General features: G+C 43.9%; 1 protein-coding gene across 5 annotated transcripts in view; it reads left to right on the top strand.

Moving 5' to 3' along the window:
• Positions 1-26,977, top strand: part of SEC31B (SEC31 homolog B, COPII coat complex component) — a 387,082-nt gene that overhangs the window by 251,703 nt on the left and 108,402 nt on the right. For all 5 annotated transcript variants that reach the window (XM_073596586.1, XM_073596585.1, XM_073596584.1 and 2 more), the window contains 4 exons: positions 6,175-6,320; positions 6,501-6,674; positions 6,980-7,138; positions 19,037-19,238. In XM_073596586.1, the coding sequence (XP_073452687.1) occupies positions 6,175-6,320; positions 6,501-6,674; positions 6,980-7,138; positions 19,037-19,238 (681 nt within the window). The remainder of the gene's footprint in view (positions 1-6,174; positions 6,321-6,500; positions 6,675-6,979; positions 7,139-19,036; positions 19,239-26,977) is intronic.

Below are 26,977 nucleotides of genomic sequence, written 5' to 3'. Positions count from 1 at the left end.
GATTGAGTGCGATTGCATAAAGATGTGGTCAATCCTGGCATGGGTGTTGTGTGGTGCAGAAAAATGTCTATAATCTTTTGTATGTGGGTTGAGTTCCCTCCAGATATCCACCAAACCTGTGGAATATAGTAGCTAGGCAATTTTTAGACTTTGGATGGGCGCTTGGCTCTAGGTTTCCCGGTCACCATTTTGTCTAGGGAAAGGTCAAATGCTATATTCGAATTTCCTCCCACAAAAACTGTGCCTTGACAGTGTTTCCGTATTGAGTGTGTTAGGGAGTCAGAAACTTTTGCCTGCCCTTTGTTAGGTGTATAGTAGGAGATGAAAGTGTAGGTCTCTCCATCAGTGGTGCCTGTCACTAGCACATAGCGCCCTGCTGGGTCCTTAAGAACCTTGGTTGGTGAGAAATTCAGATGTTTTGAGCAGCAGATTACTACCCCTTTAGTTTTGTTTTACGCATTGGCGAGAAAGAATTGGGGGTCCCGTTGGTGTAGAAAGGTGGGCTGGTAGGAAATGGGGAAGCGGGTTTCTTGTAAGAGTATTATGTCTGATTTCATAGAGTGGTACAGTTAGAGCACCTGTTGACGGGTGAGTTTAGCCCTTGTGTATTATGTGAGATTATGCGCAATGTCGAGTTGGCAGGGGTCATGCTAGGATCAGAGTGTGGTGCAGCTCTGGATCGTACTATACCTTACTCCATGTAGATGGATCAGTCGGCAGCCATGGGTGCAGGCGATGGGTGCTGCTATCTGGGCTGGGGAGCTAACGACATGTGATCCTCCAGGACTCCTACAGGAAAAGATAGGCAGATAGAGAAAAAGGTTTGAAATCGAGAAAGCGGGAGGAAAAGAGAAAATGTGTGCGAGACATACTGAATAAACTTGTTATAGCGCATCCTGAATTTCCCATATCCCCCCGGGGCAGGGAAGGTCCAGCCTCTTCCTGACCCATAACCAAAAGGTCGCAGGTCCCCTGGGTAGGGGTGCCTCTATCGGCCATTGAGAGAAAGTAAACACCTCTCAAAGGCTGGTGGAGGTGCATTGCATCCGCCACAGTCTCACCGCCATTTACACTAGTAATATTGATTACATATGAGCTGAGTCTCATTCCCTGTAAAGATAATTGGGTCAGAGACCAGGTGAGTGGTCCTCACGCCAGGGGCACCTCTGGAACCTTGGTACCCCTCGTGAGGGTCCCGGCCCACTGAACCGCCACCACCCCATACCCCACCCAAATTCAGTAATAGGATCAACATGCTTAGCGAACTATAAAAGAACTGTATAGTGGTATATAATAGTACATTTCTGAGGTGTCCCCCCCCAAGGGGGGAAGCTAGGTAGTATTATAACTTCAGGAACATGTAAGCTTCATAACCGGATCGTTTTTGAAGATGGGGGGGACCCCAGGCCTGCGGGCCCTGGATCGTTGCTGTAACTGAAATGCAACAAAACAGAATAAAAAGAGAAGAGCCCTAGATAAGAGGGGGACCATTAGGTGTGACCCTTCTTCCTTTCCACCCCTCAGTTCCCAAAGGGCCGACCCCTCCGTAATGGAAGATGGGTGTAGTTCAATGTGGATGGGGTCAGCAACCACAGGGGGAAAGAAATAGTGCTCAGATCACGTTGATTGACGCTGCATCCATCTGACTGTCCTCAAGGTGGGAGAAAGACCTTGGATCTTTTGGAGTGGTGCTTTTGCCACGCCGGTTTGAGAGGACTTGCAAGGGGCGGGCGTTTCGCTGAGGGCGTTGCGCCTTTGCCGGCTGATGTGGGTTGCGGGTCTTGTAATAGTAAATCCAGGTGTAGTAGAAAACGCTCACCTTCGGCCAACGATGAGAAGCCATAACTTTTGTTGCGAAATGAGAAGTTCAGGCGGAGTGGAAACGACCATCTGTAGGTAATTTCGTTTTGCATCAAGACTTGGAGAAGGCGTTTCAGGGCTCTCCGTTTCTGTACAGTGTAGGGTGTGAGGTACGCAAAAATTTGGATAGATCGACCCTGAAACGTCAGGTTTTCCACTGCATACGACCTTTTCATTACCTCTTCTTTCACTGTGTAAAAATGTGGTTTTACAATGATGTCCCTTGGGAGGCCATCTGAACGTGGAGGTTGTAGGGCTCTGTGTGCCCTGTCTAATTGCAGGCGGTGGTCTGGGATGTCAGGGATTAAGTCCTTGATAAGCGCCCGGATTGCTGGCTGAACTTCTTTTACCATTTCAGGGAGACCCCATACCCTACAATTGTAACGCCTGGACCTGTTTTCCTAGTCATCGATTTTCGATAATGCAGTCTCTAATGGGTCCTGTACATCCTGAATTCTGGCAGAGTTTTGGTTAATTCTCACTACTGATTGATCTGCCTTTCTTTCAGTGTGTTCCATCTGCATGCCCAACTGTTGTAAATCCACATGGATTGATGAGGTTATTTGAGCAGAATTTTGTGCAAGTCCCCTGGATAGCATTTTGGAGAATGCTGACATCATGGAAGAGAAGTCAGTAGGTGTAGGTGGAAGGCCCTGTAGTATCTCCTCACAATCCTCTAATGGTGCCATAAGGGTCAAACATTAGGGTCAGGAGAAGGCTGTCAAGTGTCCTGCCGATCAGGGATTCAGTGGATGTGGGTGAGGGTGTCATCCTGTGGGCTGTACTCACTGTGTCTCTTTTCAGCAAGTGAGCTGCGATTCTTAGGGCATCTTGCTCTGCAATGGAGTCTTCCTCCTCTGTCCCTCTGCCCTGTGTACTCTCTTCCTCCATCTTGGAATGGCTGTGGTGCTCAGGGGCCGCGGCCAGCGAGTGGGATAGGTCCCATCTGGCCGTGCCCGCTGACATCAGGGTGATTCCTGGGTGTGCCCCTCGCTGTCGCTCGTGGAGTGGGCCCGGAACAAGCGCTCGATCGGCTGCGGCGGGTGTCGTTAGACCAGGCAGTACGGAGCTCTAGATGATCATGGCCATCTTGGCAGCCTCCGCGCATGCACTCCGGTAGTCTGATTCACCTCAGTGAAGGCATAATCCTGCCAACCTTATTCCCTGCTCCAAAGCACCCAAAGAAAATTGTTCCTCATTGCCTACACATAGTCGGCGCCCAAAGTCTACCTCAAAGAAAAAGCTTCACTAGGGAAGACAGATTCCCTATTTGTGTTAACCTCAGGACCTCACAAAGGATATCCTGCTTCCAAGTTCACCAACGTCCGATGGATAAAACAACTGATCGCTAGAGCTTGCACTCTCAAGGACAAATATCTTCCTATGCTTTTATGCACCCACTCGACTACCTCTGTAGGAGTTTCCTGAGCATAACAGCACTAGGCTTCTGTAACTGAGGTTTGTAATGTTGCCACTTTTGTCCTCAGTTCATACTATTATAAAGTTTTACCAGGTCAGGTATACATCTAGTCTTCTGCAGATGTAGATTTTGTTTGTCAGGGTCTTGCAACAGCACTCTCAAGTTGGGTCTGTTGACCCTTGTTGTTGCTGGGCCTGTTGGCACAGTTCTGTTTGTCTAGTTGTTGCCTACCCTTCTCATTTAGTGCTTGGAGACATCCCAGGGTCTATGAATCCTCAGCCTGTGTCCTATACTGTATGTTTATGATTAATGTTCACGTGTGCTTTTTTTTTTTTTTTTTTTTTCCAATTTAAGTTTTAGTGCAGTGGTATCTTTTATTACTGAATACGTTTTTTTTTTCTCGTTCATTAAGGAACATGGGATTAGAAGTAATATTGGGTTATACTGAAGTACTTTAGAGAGAATTGGGTTATACTGCTGCCTTCAGGAGAAATTAAAGGGCCACATGGAAATGTTAATAAAACAAAGAAAAAAAAAAGAAAACCAAATTATCATTCATCTTCATCTCAAGATTCCTGCACCATCAGTGTACTCCCCAAAGAATTCAGGAAGATTGGACACTGGCAAACAGCCATTGAACAGCCTCTTTTGGAGAAAAGTTTAATCTACCCTTTTCTAGACTTTTTTTTATCTTTTCAGCAGGATATTTTCACTTACTAACTTCTTAGTTTCACCAGGTGGATGTTTAGGCCTCAGCTCATGCAGGCTTTGGGCCTAAGTTCCTACAAGCAGCTCTTCGATTTGCTGGCTATCCCTAGTTTTTATAGTATTGTTATGTGGGTTTGTTTGTTTTTTGTAATTTTTTTGCTGTGCTGCCCACCCCTCAGCTGGACTGCTTTTTGTCATCCCAGTTGTCTCTGATTTATGTCTAACCCTGCTTCCCTTTAATGAACGATAAAGAAAACAGGATTTTTCTATTTACCCTAAAATTCATTTCTTGGAGTTCATTAACCGGTTCCCGACCAAATCACGTCTTTTTACGGGGCAGAATGGCACCCCTGCGTGAAACCCCATACGGGGTTCCCTTTAAGAGCTGTCAGAGGGTGCGCGCACCCGCTGCACAGCGGGGACCCGATGCACATGGCCGGCAGTCGCATGCAGGAGAGCCAGCACGGGGATTTGTGTGTGTAAAACACACAAATCCCTGTTCTGTCAGGGGAGAGGAGACATGTCACTTGTTTCTATTAAGCAGGAACAACGATATGTATCCTCCCCTAGTCAGTCCCATCCCCATACAGTTTGAACACACTGAGGGAACACACACTTAACCCCTTGATCGCCCCCTAGTGTAAACACCTTCCATACCAGTGACATTTACACAGTAATCATATCAGGTAACTTCCTGAGGATGGCCAATCTGATAGGCCGAAATGCATAGAGGTTGAATCACGTGATCGTGACAACTTCCGCCCATACCCGGAAATCGAGCCCTTCACTGCATGAGCTGATGAGGCAGATTTCACGGATGATATTTTTACCTGCTGTTTACTCCGGGTGCCAGGATATCAGGCACTTATACATGTGAGTTGAATATCTTTTAATTCTTTGGAATAAAAGTTCTTTTTAAATAGTACTGCGCAATGAGGTTTTCTCTATTGTGTCCATCTATATGAGGAACATTCATCATAGTTAACCAACGGTCCAGAGGATATCTACAGGGGTCGCCCCACACACGCATTTGACCTAACTAGCAATAGTTGGTCCAATCCCAAGGGTGAGTGCACATCTACTAGGGGGGGACCCTATTTAAGCACATAAGGAGCACAGAACTACTTATCAAGTCACAGCATTGTATATGAGTTTTTCATCATTGTTCCATAAGCACCAGCACTTTTCACTGGGGACTGTTTTATTCATTTATTGATTGTTTTCAGTATTTTACATTTATGTTTCTGTATGTAGCAATATATTGCATATAGCATTTAGTGCAGTATATTTATTTTTTAGTGCATATTTATAGCACTGATCGCTGTATAAATGTCAGTGGTCCCGAAAATTTGTCAAAAGTGTCCTATCTGTCCGTTGCAATGTCGCATTACAGCTAAAAATCAAAGATCGTCGCCATTACATAAAAACATTAACAATAAAAATGCCATAAAAATGCCTAAATCTTTCCCATAGTTTATAGATGCTATAACTTTTGTGCAAACAAATCAATATTATTGCGATTTTTTTTTTTTTTTTTTTCTTTTACCAAAAGAATGTAGAAGAATACATATCAGGTCTAAACTGAGGAAGAAATTTGTTTTTTGTTTTTTTACATTTGGGAATATTTGGGTATATTTATTATAGCAAAAAGTAAAAAATGTTGTTTTTTTTCAAAATTTTTTGTTTATAGCGCAAAAAATAAAAACCGCATAGTTGATCAAATACCACCAAAAGAAAGCTCCTATTTGTGGGAAAAAAGATGCAAATTTCATTTGGGTACAGCGTCGCATGACCTCGCAATTGTCAGTTAAAGCGACGCAGTGCCAAATTGTAAAAAGTGCTCTGGCCGGAAGGGGGTAAAATCTTCTGGGGCTGAAGTGGTTAAGGGACAGAAGTCCCACCCCTCTGTGTATACTGCTTATACTACTTTTCTACAAAACTGAATTAATATGGGTGTGGGAGGGGTTATATCTGGCTAGCCAATGGCTTTTTTGTTGGTCAGTGTTCAATTTTGCCTGAAGACCGCAGACCCTATTACCATATTTTACAGTACAAAATAATTTAGGTTGTTTTCTTATATTTTTGATAGCATTGTAAATTGTAGTCGTATTAGTTTTGATTGAGATCTGTGAGCTGTGCTTGGCACACAATGTGCAGATTTATAAAAAAAAGTGTTTTTCCTCTAGATGCCCTTGGAAATCGTTTAGAGTCAGAAGGAGAGGGAAATCTATCTACCCAAGCCTGCTTGTGTTACATATCTTCAGGGAATGTGGACAGGTTGGCAGAGTGCTGGGTTAGAACTCATGAAACCTCAACACCACTTGCCTTGCAGGTAACACAGAAGTCTGCCCATAAGAGTGTTGTATATTGTTTTTAAATAGTTCTCTAGAAAAGAGGTGTAGCTGGTAAAGGCTTAGATCCCAGCTGATGCTTTCATATAACAAACCAGGGATTTTCTGCTTTCATTTTATTGAATACCTAGTGTATTCTGATGACCATATTCTTTTTATAGGAGCTGGTGGAAAAAACAATGGTATTGCGAAAGTCGATTGAATTACTTCGTGGGGCGGGACAGTCTCCACAATGCCCTGTTCTTGCAGAGAAGGTAGCACAATATGCCAGTTTGCTGGCATCTCAGGGGAACCCAACTGCTGCCATGAGCTACTTACCTGACGACTCTAAGGAGGTACAATAATTATATTTATAAGATTTTGAGAGCAAAACTAAAATATTTATTTCACCAGGTTAAAATGTTCATTATTTTATCTTCTTAATAAGCAGTTTGTATTAATAGATCAGAAATGATTGCATTAATAGCATTGTTGAATACATTATTTAACTTCTAAATATGGTAGGGTTTGTTTGAATATGGTGGGATTAATGTGAATCTGGCAAATAGATGGCTATTTAGCCTTGAAAGCATATTCTCATGTAATATATAATCGCAAGTTACCACCCTACGATTGTAAAATTTCTTATTCTATATTGAAGAGATCAGTACATGAGCTGCGGAATCGTCTGCTGAATGCTCAGGGACAGGCTGTGAATGGTCAGCCCTATGCCTCCAAGGCATCAAGTAACCATCCTTCACCTATAGCCAAACCAAGCAAAGTATCAGAAGTCCCTGCATACAAAGATGGAAGTATACAGGTGAGTGCCAATTTCTGTCCATTTTATCCCACAAATGTAGACTGCTGTACATCAGTGCTTTCTTGCACTAGTATGCTTCCAACTCTGGGTGGCAGTACTGTTCCAATTCCCTGTATACTATGTCTGCTTTCTTTCTTAGCTATTGTTTTTTTCCAATACGTTTTATATTTGTGCATAAGTAGTTATACTGCAATTCTTTATGTAATTCATCTGACTTGAGTGCAGCAGATGTTTAATAATATTTTTTTTTAAACTGTACAGATCACGTTTACATTAAAATGTCATAAAGCAAATCTTTTCTATAGATTAATTTTTTTTTATTATTCCCAGTTCCAAAACACCATGGTGCTGCAAGTATTTTTGTCCTCCGCTATGTGTGTAGTTGGGGAACAGGAGCAGGATTGTTAAATTATGCTTTATGCTTTTGTCTTAAAGTGGTTATAAAGCCTAAACATTTTTTACCTTCTTTTTTTAAATGTTTCACCCTGCATTAAGGTAAAGAATGTTTAGGCATCCGCATCGCCCCCCTCCCCTTTTGCTTACCTGAGCCCTCATTCAATCAATCAATTCAATCTACAGTTCTTCTCTCCCCCTCACTTCTTGGTCTAACAGGCTTTGTTGAGGCATCGGCAATCATTGAAAAGGCCTCGGTAGCAAGCCCACAGGAGTGCCTCCATAACAGTGCTTTCTATGTGGGCACTCACCAGAGAGGAACCAGGAGCGTCGACGGGGGACCCAATAAGAGGAGGTTCAGGCCATTCTGTTCCATTGAACAGAGCAGGTAAGTAATAATAGTCTGGTTACAAAAATATTCATTGTGGAAAAAGGAATTTTTTTTCTTTCATTCATTAATCTCTTCAATACTAGGCACTTACACCCCCTTCCTGCCCAGGCCAATTTTTAGCTTTCAATGCTGTCGCACTTTGAATGACAATTGTGCGGTCATGCTACACTGTACCCAAACTAATTTTCTTTTCATACATCAGGGGACACAGAGCCATAGTAGTTACTATGTGGGTTATAGGCTATATTCAGGTGATGGACACTGGCACACCCTAAGACAAAAAGTGCACTCCCTATATAACCCCTCCCACTACTGGGAGTACCTCGGTTTTTTTGCCAGTGTCTAGGTGTTGGTCACGGAGTAAAGATGTGCTGAGCTCCTCTAGAGCAATCCTTGCTGGGGCTAGCTATGAAGACAGATCCATTCAAGGTGTCTTTCTGGCCGAATAGAATGGTACCCGGGCCTCGTGTCTGAAGAAACAAGGTTTTTGCCTGTGAATGCTTTTCTTTTGAGAGCTGGACCCCGGGATCCAGTACTTTTTGGTATTAAGGCCATAAAGTTTACTGCCGGTGGTGCTATTGCAGGTCCAGGATTGTGGGTTTCCTGAGGATCCTTGGCTCCTGAAGGTTTAACGCAACCCACTGTGAAGGGTGAAGATTGGGTCTGTTGGTTTACCACAGAAAACCCTGCGGCGGGAAAGTTAAGTGGAGTTTTTCTAAGAAATGTCTAAAATTTTCTTATGAATTGTCTCCTTTAGAGTAAATGTTATGCCTAAGTGTCACCACTGGGGTCTGTATGGAGCATGTACCTTCTCATGCTTTGCTCAGAGATCACGCTGTGTCACAGAAGCAGCAGACTCTTTTTCTCCAGCCAGCAGGCAGACCTCTGGTAAGTTTGGGGGGTTTTTGCTTCCTCCAGACACCCCCACCTGGGCTGAACTCTTCCCCTCTTCATGAGGCTGAGTGTAAGGGAGAACTGAAAACAATCGTCAATGCTTCCAGGTCTCCTCCACGCCATCCCTTCCTCACTCACAAGCCGATCCCGTTGGGTCGGAGGCCTGTGCTTGCGCGGGAAAACTCTTTTTGAAAGAGGAGGGGGGGCGCGATGCAAAGTGGGGGCGAGGCTTAGCGCTGCGTCGGCGTCCTCCAACGCGGGAGTGTGTTTTTTTAAAAAAAAAAAGAAAACTCCATTTGTGCTGGCTGCAGAATTGTCACAGAGACATGAGAGCAAAGGGAGCATGAAAGAGGTTTTGGTGACAGGCATTTCCCGCTTAACACATTTACTATTTGCATGAGGCTGAGCATTAATAGCAGCGGCAGTGGCTGGACTAATGTTAAAGCAGTGGATGCGATTTCTTCTGATAGTACCTCTGCTTTGTGCATCGGTCAGAAGGGGGGTTAAAACACCCCCAAAATAGAGCTAAAATGGTCCCCCTCAAAGCTCTGGAAAGCCTACTCATCTCTACAAATGGCAACCTCCCCTGAAAGGGAGTGGCTGGTCAGAATGAGAGTTGGGACAATGAAATGTTTGCAACTGTTTTCAACACTGCAGCCCCTGTGTATTTTACCAAAAGATCTTTTTTCCCTCAGCCATGATGGGTTTAAAAAAAAAAGAAAAAGTTTAGCGACTTTAATCACACAGGTTCTCTTCCATTGCCCAGGACCATCAAACTGAGGAACTAGGGGCGGGAGAAGAGGAATCTCCTCAGGGGACCGTGGTGAGGCTGATGACTCCTCTTCTGAGGTGTCAAATGTGGGAGAATCAGCTGGTTTCAGTCTTAGAATTGATGGTGCAATTTCTTGCTGTATGGTCCGCTCCACATTTATGTACCCTTAACTGAGTGTTTGGGTTCGCTAAAGCCTCCTCAAACTGTGCATGCCTTTTCCTGTCTATTATTGTTGGAAAAGCTTTTTTTGTATCTGAGAGGATCTCCCAGATAAACATTATTATTATATTATTTTTCCTCCTAAAAAAGTATTTTTACACTTTATCCTATGGTGGAGGAAATTAACTAAGGGTATACCAGCAATTAACGCTGCTATATCTTCTGTGAATAATTGCTTTTGTTCGGCAGACAATGCTCAAATGCTTAGGCATCCAAAGGATAAAATGTTGGAATTCCTGTTAAAAACAAATAAAAAAAAAAAACACTTTTCTCTGGCAGATTGAGCAGCCTGCGCTGACAGTAATTGCTTAATTATTGTGAGGCCAGTTTAACAGGTGTTCAGGTATCCTGCTCAGCAGGCCCAGGATCTTACAGCTTTATGTTTGCAATAATTGCTTTGTGAGTTTCTATTGTAGAACCTCCACAATGTCCTCATGCAGGTGCTTGCTTATAAACTAGCCAAACGCAAAACTGCTGAGATGCCTTCTGCCACATCACCCTAAAAGTGCCCGATCTTGTCTGATCTCAGAGGCTAAGCAGGGTCAAGCCTGGTTAGTACCTGTATGGGAGACCGCCTGGGAATACCAGGTGCTATACATGGTTCTGTGCACATTGTTGCTAACACAAACAGCTAAACGCATGAGTGCTGGAATGCCAGCGGAGGATAAACTTCCTTTCACCGTGCAGAGGCTCCTGGCTAGTCTTCCTTTTGCGGTGAAACTGCTATTTGAGAATGTTTGGATAATTCATCCAAAGAAATTCTAGTGGGAAAAAGATCCCCTTTTGCCATTTAAGTAAAGGAGTAAATATATTTTAATTTTTAAAGCTCCTTCTTTTGTGCCAGGGGCATCAGCCTCCAGGCATTCATGATGGCTTCTGCCGTCAGGTTCAAAAGGTAATCCTCAGAATTAACCCCAGGGACAAAAGAGGTCTTGGGGGAGGAAACCTAGAAGATACTTGAAGTCTCCTTATGAGGAGGTCCCCGCTCGCTCAATAGGGGGAATTCTTCTGCACTTCTCAAGGATCTGACAGGAAGACGAATGGGGAACTTCCTCAATAGACCCAAGGTACAAGCTGGAGTTCCAAGAGTTCCCGTCTCCTTGTTTTTTCTCAGGTGAAAACGTTCCTAAGGATCCAGAGAAAAAGTCTTTCAAGCATTGGAGCTTTTTTTTTTTTTTTTTTTTTTTTTTGGCAAAAGTGGTCATGGTGGTCCCCATGTAAGAGCAGAGGTTGGGGTTTGGTTAAATCCAAATGGACATTCTGGATCTCAAACATCTAAACTCTTCCCCGCTCACCAGAAATTTCTACGCTTCGAGGTAGAAAATCTTCATTTCCAGTTTATAGCTCTACCATTTCGGGCTAGCTACTGCACCTCAAGTGTTTATAAAGATCCTGGCTCCTCCTTTAGCCAGGTTAAGGGCTCAAAGTATAACGATACTAGCCTACTTAGACAATCTACTCTTGATAGATCAATCGGTAGTCCGTTTAAACCAAAGTCTGGTCACCGCAGTCAGCTACCTGGAATACTTTAGGTTGGATCCTCGACCTAGAAAAATTCTCCTTAAAACCATCAAGGAGATTGCAGTACTTAGGGCTGATCATAGATACAGTCCAGAAAAGGGTATTTTGCCCCAAGAAAGAATCGGTTCCTTAAAGGAACTGATTTGATTGGTCAAAACAAAGAAGAATCCTTCTATTCATCTTTGCATGAGTTTATTGGGTAAAATGGTGGCTTCTTTCGAGGCTGCTCCTTATGCGCAGTTTCATTCAAGACTGCTGCAAAACAGTATCCTGTCAACTTGGAACAAGAAGGTCCAAACTCTGAACTTCCCGATGCGTTTATCTGCCAAAGTGCGGAGCCTCAATTGGTGGTTAATATCCAAAAAGAAAAATCCTTTCTACCGGTTACCTGGAACAGATGCCAGCCTTTTGGGCTGGGGAGCGGTCCTGGAAGAAGCGTCTGTCCAAGGGAGGGGTCCATTGCCCATCAATATTCTAAAGATTCGGACAGTACGCCTGGCCCTAAAGGCCTGGACGCTCAGACTATGGAATTACCCTGTCGGGATCCAATCCAACAATGCCACAGCTGTGGCTTATATCAATCAAGGGGGCACGAGAAGTCGTGCGGCCCAGAGAGAGGTGAATCATATTCTGTCTTGGGCAGAAAACAACATCCCTTGCCTATCAGCAGTATTCATTCCAGGGTTGGGGAATTGGCAGTCGCCAACAATTGTTCCCGGGAGAATGGTCCCTTCACCCCGACATCTTTCTGTCAATATGTCAAAAATGGGGAGTTCTGGATGTGGATCTGTTTGCATCCAGGTTCAACAATAAGATCGACAACTTTGTGTCAAGAATAAAGGATCCGATAGCATACGGAACAGATGCCTTGGTCTTTCCATGGGATTAGTTTTCACTGATCTATGCGTTCCCTCTTGTTCTGCTGCTTCAGCGTCTCCTACGCAGGATCAAGCAAGAGGGAAAGGAGGTGATTTTGGTGGCCCCAGCCTGGCCCAGGAGATCTTGGTTTGCCGAGATCATAAGGATGGCGGCAGGGGACCCTTGGATCCTGCCCCTGTGGCCAGACTGTCTCTCGCAAGGTCCGGTGTTCCATCCTACCTTACAAACGCTAAATGTAACAGTTTGGTTATTGAGACCCAAATTCTAAAGGACCGTGGGCTTTCAGCTTCAGTAGTTTCTACCTTGGTTAATGCTAGGAAGCCGGCCTCCAGAATCATATATTATAGAGTCTGGAAGGCATATGTCTCCTGGTGTGAATCCAGGGGTTGGCACCCCAGGAAATATAGGTAGGATCCTTGAGTTCCTACAGATGGGATCAGCAATGAAGCTGGCCTTGAGCACTATCAAGGGCCAGGTGTCGGCCTTATCTGTGTTTTTTCAACGATCACTTGCTTCACACTCTCTGGTTCACAACCTTATCCAGGGGTAACGCGGATTCATACCCCAGTTAAGTCACCCCTGAACCCTTCTGACTTAAATTTAGTCCTGTCGGCTTTACAAAAACAGCCTTTTGAACCGATTCAAGATATTCCCTTGATCCTCTTGACGAGGGAAATAGTTTTCTTGGTTACCATATCTTCTCCAAGGAGAGTATCAGAGTTGGCTGCTCTTTCCTGTAAAGAGCCATATTTGATTATTCATAAGGATAAGGTTGTATTGCGGCCTCATCCTAATTTTCTACCAAAGGTAGTGTCGGGTTTTCATTTAAACCAGGATATTGTTCTGCCTTCATTTTTTCCAGAACCTTGTTCTGTGGATGAAAAGTCAGTACATTCTCTTGATGTGGTGAGAGCGGTCAAGGTCTATTTAAAAGCGACTGCTCAGATTCGTAAAACAGATGTTTTGTTTGTGTTGCCAGACGGTCCTAAAAGAGGTCAGTTGGTGTCAAAATCTACCATTTCTAAATGGATTCGTCAAGTGATTGTTCAAGCTTATGGTTTAAAGAGGAAAATTCCTCCTTTTCATATTAAAGCGCACTCCACCAGGGCTGTTAGTGCTTCTGGGGCAGTGCATTACCAAGCCTCCATGGCTCAGATCTCCAAGGCCCCAACTTGGTCTTCAATTCATACATTTACCAGATTACCAGAAGTAGCTATAAAAGGTCATGAGGATATCGCCTTTGGGCGTAGTGTACTGCAGGCTGCAGTATAAGTCCTCTAGTCTCTTGGTGCCCTACTTTTGTTGTGTCTCCCTCCCTTCAGTTGGCATTGCTATGGGACATCTCACATAGTAACTACTATAGCTCTGTGTCCCCTGATGTTTGAAAAGAAAATAGGATTTTTAAAACCGCTTACCTGTAAAATCCTTTTCTTTGAAGTACATCAGGGGACACAGAGGTCCCTCCCTTCTTGGTAGTGGGGGAGTTATATAGGGAGTGCACTTTTTGTCTTAGGGCGTGCCAGTGTCCATCACCTGAAGGTAGCCTATAACCCACATAGTAACTACTATGGCTCTGTGTCCCCTGATGTACTTCAAAAAAAAGGATTTTACAGGTAAGCTGTTTTAAAAATCCTATTTTTTACCATTTTGTTCACACAAATAGAGCTTTCTTTTGGTGGTATTTGATCACTGCTACAGTTTTTATTTTTTGCGCAACAAATAAAAAAAGACCGAAAATGTTGAAAAAAAAAGTTTTTCTTTGTTTCTGTTATAAAATTTTGTAAATAAGTAAGTTTTCCCCTTCACTCAGGGGCACTGATGAGGCTGTACTAACGTGCACTGATAAGGCGACACCAATGATGGGCACTGATAGGTGGCAGTGATATGCAGCACTGATGGGCATCGATAGGCAGCACTGATGGGCACTGAAAGGCTGCACCGATGAGTACTGATGGGTGGCATGGATGGGCACTGATGGACATCACTGATGAGACATCTGGCAGGCATTAGTAGTGGACACTGACTGGCACCATTTGTGGGCACTGGCATATTTTGGGCACTGTGTGATATCCCTGATGGCGATTGGGGGGGCATACCTGGTCATCCATGTGTGGTGGGCATCCCTGGTGGTCCAGTGTGGGCATCCAAGGGGGTGTGCGCTGATAAACAATCAGCGCAGTCCCCCCTGTTAGGAGAGCCGCCGATCGGCTCTCCTCTACTTGCGTCTGCCAGACGCGAGTTAGGAAAAGCCGATAAACGGCTCTTCCTGTTTACACTGTGATCAGCCGTGATTGGATATGGCTGATCACGTGGTAAAGAGCCTCCGTCAGAGTCTCTTTACTGAGATCGGTGTAGCAGTGTGTCAGACTGACACTCTGCACCACCGATCGCCGCGCTGAGCGCCGCCAAGGGGAGCGCACCGGCAGTTAACCTGCTGGACGTCATATGACGCCCAGTCAGGATAACTGAACCACTGCCCGGCCGTCATTTTGCTATAGGCCAGGCAGAAAGTGGTTAAAGGACACAGGAATTCATAGACTGTTGGGTTATAAGAGGATTTGGACACTAGCACACAAAAAACAGTGCCAGCCCAGTATAACCCATCCTACTCCCAGTAAGCCTAAGTTTTTTTGCTAATGTCAACGAGGATGGATGTCTTTTCTCTGCAAAGCTGTGGAAAATCTAACCTTTTTGCTAGCTATTTTTTTTTTCCTCAGTCAAGATTGCCTTTTTTTTATAACTGGGTCAGTGTTTCCTTAGCATTTATTGTAAAGCAGGGGTGCCAAAACCTTGGCCCATGGAGCCCTCTGATGTGGCCTTCAACCTCAAAACACATGCCTAGGGTTGGCATTCTAGGCTTGTCGACCGGCCATCCCAGAGTGCAGTGAGCTGGCACTGGCAGCAGAGAGAGCAGGAAGAGTGATAACAAGTGCACTCTACCTCTAATCCTTACTAGCAGCCTGGAGAGCAATGCCAGCAGCAGCTGCAAGAGGAAAAGGTCAGTGTATTAAACAACACAAACACTTGGCATAATTGCTTTTGTAATGGGCAATTAGCACCTTTAAAAGGGGTAACAACTATTAGGTTGCTTTCACACTTATCCACGGGTGCAGAGCAGCCAACCTGTCCGCAGTTCCCAAATCAAAAGGGGCAATCTTCCCCATCTTGGATCTCAAGGCCCTAAATGTTTTAATTTGGGCCCATATATTCAGCATAGAATATGCAAGGTTTGTCACAGCCTTCCTTCATCTGGCCTCTGTAAACATCAAGGATGCATACTTGCATATCCCTATTTTTTCCAGCACATCAGCAATTCATTCCTTTTGCTATGGGTCCCTCAGCACTTCTGTCTGTGTCCTACCATTTGGCCTGGCTTCTGCACCACGTGTATTCACCAAGATGCTGTCCATTGTGCTAGCCTTACTACTCTTCCAGAGCATTCTGATTGTGGTATATCTGGACAACCCCATTTTAAGGGACAAGTCTGCACAGGTTCTGGCCGACATCATAGACTGAACCATCCAGACCTAGCAAAGGTTTGGATCTTGAACCTGCAGAAGCCAGCACTAAAATAAACCCATTGCTTGGAGTATCTGGCTCATTCGATACACACTGCTCAAGAGTTTTTTTTACCCAGGAGAAGCTTCAAACTTCCAGCTCCCAGAATTAGACTTTTTAGTTCAGGCTTTGTCCAGCTTTGACCAATTTGGTTTCTCCTGCAACACTGGACACCTCGACTTATTCTTATTTGAACTTAGCCGGATAACGCCACAGCAGTGGTTTGCATCAGCCATCAGGGAGGAACCAGAAGTCTCACCCTGGGAAGAGGTAGAAGAGATCCTGTTCTTGGTGGAACTTCATATCCCAGCCTTGTTAACCATCTACATCCCAGGCATGGATGATTGGTAGGCAGACTACCTCAGTCAGCAGCTCCTAGATCAAGAGGTGTTTTAGGACCTGTATCAAAGATGGGAGAAACTGAATATGGACCTCCCAAGTTTAATAGCAAACTGGACAGGTTTTGTACAGGGATTCTCTGACAGAATTCATGGATGCTCTGGTGGCTCTGTGGTATCAGTACAGCCTTTCTCCTCCTGAAACTCCTCCTTCATCTGCTCTGCAGGATAAAGAGGGAAGGTAATTTTGGTAATCCTCATATATCTCCAGATGGTCCCAGGTAGATGTGGCACCTAATCAGACTCTCAGCAGATGCTGCATGGGCACTTTATATTGACTACATTTTCTGTCCAAATGTCTAATTTACCACCTTGTTTCATGGTCACTGGCTTTAATGGTCAGGCTGTAGAAGCCCAGGTCCTGAGCAGGACAGGGGCATATCTGAATCAGGGACTCTCACGATGCTAGAGGCTAGGAACTCTACTTCCCACCAGGTCTACCATCATATTTGAAAGGCATATTTTTACTTGGTAACTGGCAAGAGACTTTCACCAAGCTGGTGGATTTAACCAGTAATTTTGACCCTGCACTAGGGCAAGGTGATGTAGTTTGTTTTTATTACAGTCATGCAAGACTTTTTTTTTCCCTAAATCGCCCTGTTATTTGACTACAGAGGCCTCAAGCATCTTGTCCTGCAGATCCTAAATCTGGCTTGCTCACGGTCCTAACAGGAAGAGAGTCATTGGCAACCGAGGTTCTGTCTGATGAGGTGTTGCTACCGTCCTTGATTGTTGAGCTTGCCCCTGAAGAGTCTGTCTACTGCTATACTAATATTAAGGGAAACCTTTTTAACCCTTATTGATACAGTGCACCATACTCTGAAACTAGCTGGTCAGTCTGTTGCATCTACAAGTGCTGTTTCTAGTTCTTGGATGATTTACACTCCTAAGGCATTGAATTTCCTTTGCTCCTGCTTTTTCAACTCTTTCCTCAACTCATTCTCATGAGTATTCTTAACACGCATATTAATCTGTGATGACTCCTTTCGTAATAATTCTCTCCGCTTTTCCGAGTTTCTTATGACATATGGTGTTTTCCACGGGTATATAGAAAAGAAAAGAAAGGAAGGGCTCCACTAGTGTAATATTTTCACTATTATATAATTTACTTAAAAACGCTCTTCACTACACTCGCATGTATAAAATCTTGCAACAAGCATTGTATAGATAATCACAGAACGGTAGCGTTCCCAAACTGTCTCACCACCCTGTTAGCCCTCCTGTGACTAAATCGGAAGTGATGAAATGCATCAGTGTAATTACACGGCAACCAGAAGTGACGTATTGGCGCTGTTGAGAACAAGTGGCGTCTCCCTACAGCGGTCGGAGCCAGCGTGGAGGTGGTGAGACAGTTTGGGAATGCTACCGTTCTGTGATTATCTGTACAATGCTTGTTGAAAGATTTTATACATGTGAGTAAAGTGAAGAGTGTTTTTAATGAAATGATATAGTGGTGACAATATTACACTAGCAAAGCCCCTCCTTTCTTTTCTTCTCTATAAACATGTGGACAAGACCATATGTCATAAGAAGGGTGGAAAAGCGGAGTGGATTAATATCAAAGGAGTCATTACAGATTGATACACGTGTTAGCCCACCCATGGTAATGGAGGCATTGAGATCTGAGGAGTTGTTTTCCCTTGGCAGAGGGCTAATTGAAACAATGGTTTTTCGCTATTGTTTGTTGCGCTACTGTGAAGTAACACTTAAAGTGGTTGTATACCAAGCTTTCACATTTTTACCTACAGCCGTCACTTCTGCAAGATGTGTGCTTTCAAGGAACCCTTTGTTACTTTGCAAAATTGCAAGGTAATGCTTAGGCCCAGAACGTCATTCTTGCCTAAAGCAGTTTCTGCATTTCATCTTCTCATTAAGAACATTGTTTTTCTGTCCCTCTGTCTGGCTCCAATGCACCAAACAGGAATTTTCCTCTGTTTTTGGAATGTGGATCAGGTTCTTTTCTGTCAAGGAGCACTCTACTATATCTGTGAGGAGTTCTTGTACTTTTCTACATCAAGTATGTTTTCCAGATTTACAAGGCTGCCACCTGGTCTGCTAATAACGTGTTCTCTTAGGTCTTACCGCATGGATATTTCAGCCTCATCTGATGCCAGTTTCAGGCGTAAGGTCCTTTTAGATTGCTCCTTGAGCTGCAGGCAGTCACCGGTAATTTTATTGCTTCTTCTTGGGTCTGTTAGGGTTTAATTGTCCTGTTGAGTGGAATTGTTTTTGGATATCTCAAAGGCGAAAGACTTCTGTTGTCCCCTAATGGACTAGAAAAAATCTTTTTCTTGGAGCCCATTGTGAGACACAGGTCCCATTACTCTGTGTTTATGATCATGCTTTTGGTACTTCTTTGTTACAAAACAAAGGTATAAATAATGGTAGTAGGAGGGGTTATCCTGGGCTGGACTACAGTTTTTGGTTTGCCAGTGACCAATACTCTTGTAGGCAGCAGTATATAACCTGAGGGTTTCTGTGTCCCTCAGTGAACCCCGAGAAAAGGATTTTATAGTCAAGTATAAACATTCTTTTTTTAATCTTCTAAAGAGACTTTGTTGCAGGCTTTTGTTTCCATCAGATGGTTTTGCATTTCTGTACGAGCCTATAGGAATGCAAAACCCGCTTGAAGCATCAAATGCAAGTCAGAATGATATCAACTGCAAATGAAATGGCATCTGTCTCTGAATTGAATGATCTTAGAAGCCTCTCAGATAGATGCAAACATAAGCCTAAAGTCTGTCGACATAGACCCTATTGGTGTTTTGAGGGCAAATAAATCATATTTAATATACTGTATCTCATCATCTAGTTTTGAAACTGGGTAGACAATTGTTGGAACGCATTCATTAATTTTTTTTCTGAATTTGTAGGCTTCATCCAAACCTCCAGCTAGCACTGGAATCCCACCTCAGCCACCAGTGCCTTCTGTATTTATGCCGCAACCAATGCATACAACAGTGGGTCCCCCTCCATCCGTTCCATTCCAACCTGTCTCTGTGCCACATTCTAATGCCTACCCAAGGGCTGGAGCCTGGCCGCCTTACCCAGCACAACAGTCACAATCAGTACCAGGTGAGAATATTCAAATGGTTTAGGTAAGTAGGTGAAAATAGGTAAAAATACTATTCTGAAACCAAGGCCATTGTGTTATTGACAGCGATAAGTTGGTATGATCTAGGATACTTACACAGGAAGCTAAGGTGCACACTTTGGTTGGTGCTCATTTTTTCATAAGTCCTTTGCTGACTTTGTTCACTTGTCTCCTGAATGGGGAAACTATTTAGAACTGTTTTTTTTTTTTTTTTTTTCTCGTCATTATTGGATGTTGGCAAGGTGAGGGTCCTCCTTTCCATATTTAGAACTGTTCCTAAAATGTAAAAACCTGCACGATCCTACAGGTTTGTTTATTACATGGATCGTCAGAAAAAGATTTATTTGACTGCACAGATGTGTTGAGCCATTTAGGTTCCGGGTATCAAGTGATGTTTCTGTGAATTCTGTTATGGCCGCCACATTCTTCTGGTCCATCCACAGGCAGGGGACACCATGTTGTTGGTGATCATGAAACATGCTAAGACATTGGTGTGGTTTCCCCTTGTTTTTATACAATGGATATAAAAACTCTTCATACCCCTGTTAAAATGTCAGGTTTCTGTGATGTAAAAAAATGAGACTAAGATAAATAATTTCGGAACTTTTTCCACCTTTAATGTGACCTATAAACTGTACAACTCAATTGAAAAACAAACTGAAATCTTTTAGGGGGGAAGTAAAAATAAAAAAACGAAAATAATGTGGTTGCATAAGTGTGCACATCCTCTTATTACTGGGGATGTAGCGGTGTTCAGAATTAAGCAATCACATTGAAACTCATGTTAAATAGGAGTCAGTAGACACCTGCCATCGTTTAAAGTGCCTCTGATTAACCCTAAATAAAGTTCAACTGTTCTAGTAGGTCTTTCCTGACATTTTCTAAGTCGCATCCTAAAGCAAAAACCATAGTCCACAGAGAGCTTCCAAAGCATCAGAGGGATCTCATTGTTAAAGGGTATCTGTCAGGAGAAGAGTGTAAAAAAGAATTTCCAAGGCATTAGATATACCATCAAACACAGTGAAGACAGTCATCAAGTGTAGAAAATATGGCACAACGGTGACATTACCAAGAAATGGACGTCCCTCCAAAATTGATAAAAAGACAAGAAAACTGGTTAGGGAGGCTGCCAAGAGGCCTACAGCGACATTAAAGGATTTGCAGGAATATCTGGCAAGTAGTGACTGTGTGGTAGATGTGACAACAATCGACCATATTCTTCATATGTCTGGGCTATGGCAAGACGGAAGCCTTTTCTTACAAAGAAAAACATCCAAGCCTGGCTACATTTTGCAAAAACACATCTGAAGTCTCCCAAAAGCATATGGGAAAATGTGTTATGGCCTGATGAAGCCAAGGTTGAACTTTTTGTCCATAATTCCAAGAGATATGTTTGGCGCAAAAACAACTGCACATCACCAAAAGAAGCCCATACCCACAGTTAAGCATGGTGGTGGCAGCATCATGCATTGGGGCTCTTTTTCTTCAGCTGGAACAGGGGCCTTAGTCAAGGTAGAGGAAATTTATGAACAGTTCCAGATACCAGTCAATATGGGCACAAAATCTTCAAGCTTCTGCTAGGAAGCTGAACATGAAGAGGAACTTCATCTTTCAGCATGACAACGACCTAAAGCATACATCCAAATCAACAAAGGAATGGCTTCACCAGAAGAAGATTAACGTTTTGGAATGACCTAGACCTGAATCCGATTGAAAATCTGTAGGGGTTATCTGAAGAAGAGGGCTGTGCACAGGAGATGCCCTTGCAATCTGACAGATTCGGAGTGTTTTTGCAAAGAAGAGTGGGCAAATATTGCCAAGTCAAATTTGCAATGCTGATAGACTCATACCCAAAAGACTGAGTGCTGTAATGAAATCAAAAGGTGCTTCAACAAAGTATTAGTTTAAGGGTGTGCACACTAATGCAATCATCTTATTTTATTTTTTTTATTTTTACTTCCCTCCACCTAAAAAAAATTTCAGTTTGTTGTTCAACTGAGTTGTACAGTTTATAGGTCACATTAAAGGTGGAAAAAGTTCTGAAATTATTTATCTTTGTCTCATTTTTTTTTTACATCACAGAAACCTGACATTTTAACAGGGTTGTGTAGACTTTTTATATCCACTTGTATGTAGTGTGTGCCGTGTTTTGTTCAAATTGATTTGAGATTGATTTTTATAAGCCCTGTGTAATATTCTAGTATATTTACAAGAAGGTGCATTCTGTTTATTATGCAATCTATTTAATATCTTTGTATGTTTCCTTTCAGATGGTAATTTGCCATTGGTAAGGGGGATCTATTGCCCACTGTTAGCTGGCCCAAGCAAAGGGTCTAGTGGGGGTAAAGGATTTATTGCTGCCACTATATGTCCCCTTATTGATGACAGCTGATGGTTCATTGGTTGTTAAAGGATAAGTTCACCTTTTAGGAAAAAATAATAAATGCAAATTTTTCTCACCTCGCCTTTCAGGACAGCACCCTGCAGAGAGCGCAGCTCCACCCTTCGCAGGAAACACTGGTGTGACAATGCCCCTTTAAATGCAGCTGGTTCCACCATGTCATAAGTCTTAGTGTTTCCTCCACCATGGTGGAAGCACTGCTGGGGAACTGGTGGGGGCTGCGCTTTCTCCAAGGATTGCTCTCAGAGAGAGGGGTTGGCAGTACCTCCAGGCATAATCGTGGCCCAGCACCGACCACGCAGGGGAAGGGGTTGCTCCGGTGCTTTCTTCCTTCACCAGCTCATAGGAGTAATGGCCACGCAGGGAGGACTCGCCTGTGTGCCCTAAGGCCACGGGTGTGCAGGCAGCGTGCATGTTGAGAGAGTTTAGAGCTCTCGGCATGTCGAATCTGAGTCCCGGAAGGCGAGTGACGTCATTCCGGTGAGCAGGACTTCCGGCGTGCGGCAAGTCGTTCCGGGCGCTAGAATGCAGGAGGAACAGGTGGGTCAGAGGCTGGTGCGTCCTTTCCGGTCCTCGAGGGGACGCCGGAAGGTTTTCTTTTTAAACAGTCAGAATGGCGTCAAACTGCTGCACGCTCTGCAATGGAAGAGTAAGATTCAGCAGTGGTTGGGGAGGAAGCAGGCGCCCCGTGCACCAGTCAGGCCCAGGTAAGAGAGGTACACAGGTGCCTCTAATGCTTACTCACTGGGTGTTTTGTTTGTGGATATGTTGTCCTTCCAAGGGAAGCCTCTTCTGTGTGCTAAGGTTAATGTTCTGTTAGCAGTACAGCAGGATGGGGTAGCTTTATATTACAGGGAAAAAAGGGGTGTTTTTTTTCCTAGGTTTCTCTCTCTGTCTCTCTGGTGGCACCTGTTTGGTTTTTTGCACAGGTTTTTTTTGTTTTGTTAAAAGCTCCTACCCTATCCTAGGAGGTGGGGGGGTTGTTTTTTCTTGTGTTCTTTACAGGTTAAAGCCACCACCAAATCAGAGAGGTCCTTCTGGGAGAAAATGCCCCTCTTGTAAGAATCCGCTGAGGGACTCCTGGCCTATGCCACGCTGCAGAACATGTATTGCAGGGTTAGTGAATGAGGAATCCACACAACAATGTAAAGAACGCCTCTTCTCATAAGTAAAGAGCCTGCGGAAACCTTAGGGTATGTACGCTCTCTGCTGAAGAACAGCCGGGTCAGGAGTCAGGTCAGCAACAGAGCTCCCGCTCCTATCCTCTGATTCACTCTCAATCTCTTTTGAGGTGGATGGCAGAGGAAGAAAAGAAAGCATCCTTCCTTCTACGCTGGGTTCAGAGAAAGATGAGTGAGAAGAGGAGGTGAGGGCCTCCCGTTACAAATTGTCCTTAGAAGAAGTAGATGAGCTCTTGAAGGCAATTTATACCACCCTTGATATTCAAGAAGAGAAGGCACAGTTATCAATACACGATAAAAGGACTAAAGGAGACTGTCCATAAAGTACTATCAGAGACGGTCAAGAAGGAGTGGAAGGACCCAGAACAGGGCCAGTTCTTTTCAAAGTCCCTCGAAGGAAGGTTTCCCTTCGAGGAGGACGAATCTTTGGTCTGGAAGAAGAAACCGAAGATTAATGCTGCCTTCTTGCAGGTCTCGAGACAAACAGACCTAGCGTTTGAGGACATGGGAATACTCAAAGATGCCATGGACACGGAGGGCAGACTCCTTGCTGAAGAAAGCTTGGGACTCATCCCTGTCCAATTTAAAGCCGGCAATGACTTCTACAATGGTCGCTAGCAATCTTGAATGCTGGGTTGAGCAGTTAAAGTGGCATGTTGAGGCCAGTACCTCAAGAAAGGATTTACTTGTGTCCTTTCCTACACTATTAAAAGCAATAAAATCCATGGCGGTCGCCTCAGCAGAATCCATCAGGGTGTCAGCAAGATCGTCAGCTCTTATAAATTCAGCCCGGAGGGCTTTATGACTCAAGACCTGGTCAGGAGACTCTGCATTAAAGGTGAAACTATGTGGAATTCCCTTTGCAGGAGACTTACTGTTTGGCCCAGAATTGGAAACTGTCCTGGACAGGACAGCAGATAAGAAGGCCTTTCCGACTAAGCAAAAGAGCGTTTTGACAGAATTTTTTGTCCTTTTTCACAGTCCCAAAAGGAAAAAGACCAAAGCCAGAAGAGACCATGGTTCCCCCAGAGGGGAAGAGGTAGAGGGGACGTGCTATTCAGGCCTCCAAAACCAGGAGCAAAAGAGCAATGAAGACCACCTTCCAGTGGGGGGAAGGCTGCAAGCCTTCCTACCACAGTGGGAGGAGGCAACAACAAACCCATTCGTACGAAACATCGTCAGTTGGGGTTACAATCTGGAATTTTCCCGGGCTCCCCAAACAGGTTTTATATAACCAATCTTCCAAAGGACCAAGAGAAAGTCCTGGCCATAACGTTTTTTTTTTAAGGGAACTGATTCAACAGGAGGTTATCATTCAGGCCCCTAGGAAACAAGAGGGGGAAGGCTTTTATTCTCACATATTTCTAGCCAGAAAACCTTCGGGAAAATTTCGGCTGATCCTGAATTTGAAAATCCTAAACAGATCAATCGGTACAAAAGATTTTGGATGGACGCGATCTTTTCTCTAAGGAATCTGCTCATTCCCAATTGTTTCATGGTGTCCATCGACCTCAAAAAAGATCGTCTCAAAAAATTTCTACAGCTAGCGGTCAAGACAAAATATGGCACCTACAGTTCAGGGCTCTACCATTTGCTCCTCACCCAGAATCTTTACCAAGGTAATGGCGGAAGCCTTGGAACCCCTAAGGCTAAGTGGGGTCGCCATTTTACCCTATTATTACCCTATTATTTGGACAATCTGCTACTATTTGCAGAATCCAAAATTCCGTTAACAGACAATCTACAGATAACTCAGACACCTAAACAATTTGGGATGGCTCCTGAATCAACAAAAATCAAATCTAGTTCCAGCACAGTGAGTAAGATTCCTAGGTTATGAGATAGACTCGACACAACAGAGAATTTTTCTTGCGCAAGAAAAATTCAGTTGGCCATAAAACTAGTACAATCCAACCTGGAAGTATCTGTACGGAAGGCTATGTCAGTGCTGGTGCTATTCTGGCAGTACAGTGGGCCAGGCTATACGTAGAAGAAGTGGTCGCACCATGAGTCAATGGGAAAGAAGATCAAGATTTCTACAAGAGCAAGAAGATCCTTGTGGTGGTGGAAGGATCCAAGGAATCTTGTGAGGGTCTCCCTTGGACCTTTTCAGCAACCAAGCATGTGACAATGGACGCAAGCGCCTGGGGGTGGGGAGTCCAACTTGAAGAACAAACAGCCCAGGGCGAGTGGTCCAGGGTGGAGGCCAGAAGGTCCTCCAACTGGAGAGAACTAAGGGTAATTCAACTAAGTCTTTTGTTCTTCCGGCAGTCCTTAGAAAATCAGCATGTTCGGGTGCTGTCAGACAACATGTCAGCAGTTTTATACCTGACAAAACAGGGCGGCACAAGGAGAAAGGCACTGATAGAGCTAGCACATCAGATCCTATCCTGGGCAGAATCAAATCTAGCTTCACTGTCAGCAGTGCACATGATAGGCACAGAAAATGTCCTAGCGGACCTTCTAAGCAGAAAGAGGATAAAGGTGTCCGAGTGGTTATTAAATCAAGAGATAAGCAGAAAGAGGATAAGGGAGTCCGAGTGGTTATTAAATCAAGAGATCTTTTGGATGATCATGAGAAGTGGGGCCCTTCCTCAAATAGATTTTTTTGTGGACCGTAGAAATACGAAGACACATGCCTTCTTTTTACTCCACAGAGAGGATCAGGCCATGGGGTTGGATGTTTTGTCTCCCAAATAGGATTTCCCCCGTTCTAACTATTCCCACGAGTACTAGTGAAGTTCATAGTGAAATCCACGGATCTGATTTTAATCGCACCCTTTTGGCCAAAAAGACTTTGGTTTTCAGCTCTGCTAAACTTTTATCAGCGAAGCCCCCCTGGAGATTACCAGTCAGGAGGGACTTGCTGAGTCAAGGTACCGTGAATCATCTGGACCCAACATTTCTCAACCTGATGGCTTGGTTTCTGAGGAAGACCTACTAAGAAGCAGAAGCCTGTCACAAAAGCTTATCAAAACCCTTTTATCAAGGAGAAAAAAAGGTAACCAAAAAAGGTAAATTTATTTCGAAGTCTGGAAGTGTTATAACTCCTGGTGTTCCAGCAAAAACTTTGATTTCAATCGTTTAATTTCCATTCTAGAATTTCTTTATGAGGGAATGAAGAAGGGATTAGCAGCGAGCACCCTCAAGGCGCAGGTGGCAGCGCTGTCGGTGTTTCTAGAGAAAACCTTATCTAGAGAGCCGTTGATAATTCGATTTTTCAAAGCTATAGCTAGGAGTAGACCTATGCCGATCAAGTTATTGTCGAAGTATGATTTATCTTTTAGTTCTTCAAGGTCTCACGAAAGCCCCTTTTGAACCTTTGGATAATATCTCCATAGAATTGATTACGTTGAAAACAATCCTCATGGTAGCAATAACTCCAGCCCACAGAATTAGCGAGATTCATGCTCTATCTAATGCTCAGCTATTCCTAAGATGTTTTTCAGACAGAATAATTTTAAGGACCGACCTGGGTTTTCTTCCAAAGGTGTCTACAGCGTTCCACCGTACACAAGAAATTATACTACCTACATTCTGTCCAGCTTCCTTCAGTCCGGGAGAGGAGTCCTTTCATACCTTAGACATCAGAAGATGTCTTGAAATATCTGGAAGTAAAAAAGAACATCAGAAAATCTACTGCCCTGTTCATCCTGACAACAGGAACAAGAAAAGGTGCGAACGCTTCCAAGATTACTTTGGGAAGGTGGCTAAAGCAGGCTATCAAAGAAGCTTACCTGGCAGTTGGTAAAGAACCTCCGGAGGGGATAATGCCCCATTCCACACGGGTGGTGGCGACTTCCTGGGCAGAGAGGGCTGATGCAGCACCAGAACAGATCTGTAAAGCAGCCACTTGGTCCAGCTTCTCCAAGTTTATAAGGCACTACAGGTTAGATCTGCTTTCTGCCTCGGATCAATCCTTTGGCACGAAGGTCTTACAAGCTGTGGTCCCACCCTTAAGTAAGTACTCGGGTATCATCTCCAAGATTCTGTCCTGAAAGGCGAGGTGAGAAAACCTTAGTTACTTACCGGTAACAGTATTTCTATGAGCCTTTCAGAACAGCAGCAACTTCCCTCCCTTGTTTATTATATGTATTTATATATTATCTCTGGTGGTTGGTGTTTTCTCTGCTTATAT

This window comes from Aquarana catesbeiana, linkage group LG08, assembly GCF_042186555.1.
Source record: "Aquarana catesbeiana isolate 2022-GZ linkage group LG08, ASM4218655v1, whole genome shotgun sequence".
In the NCBI taxonomy this organism is placed as follows: Eukaryota; Metazoa; Chordata; class Amphibia; order Anura; family Ranidae; genus Aquarana; species Aquarana catesbeiana.
This window is presented reverse-complemented; position numbering and strand designations above follow the sequence as displayed.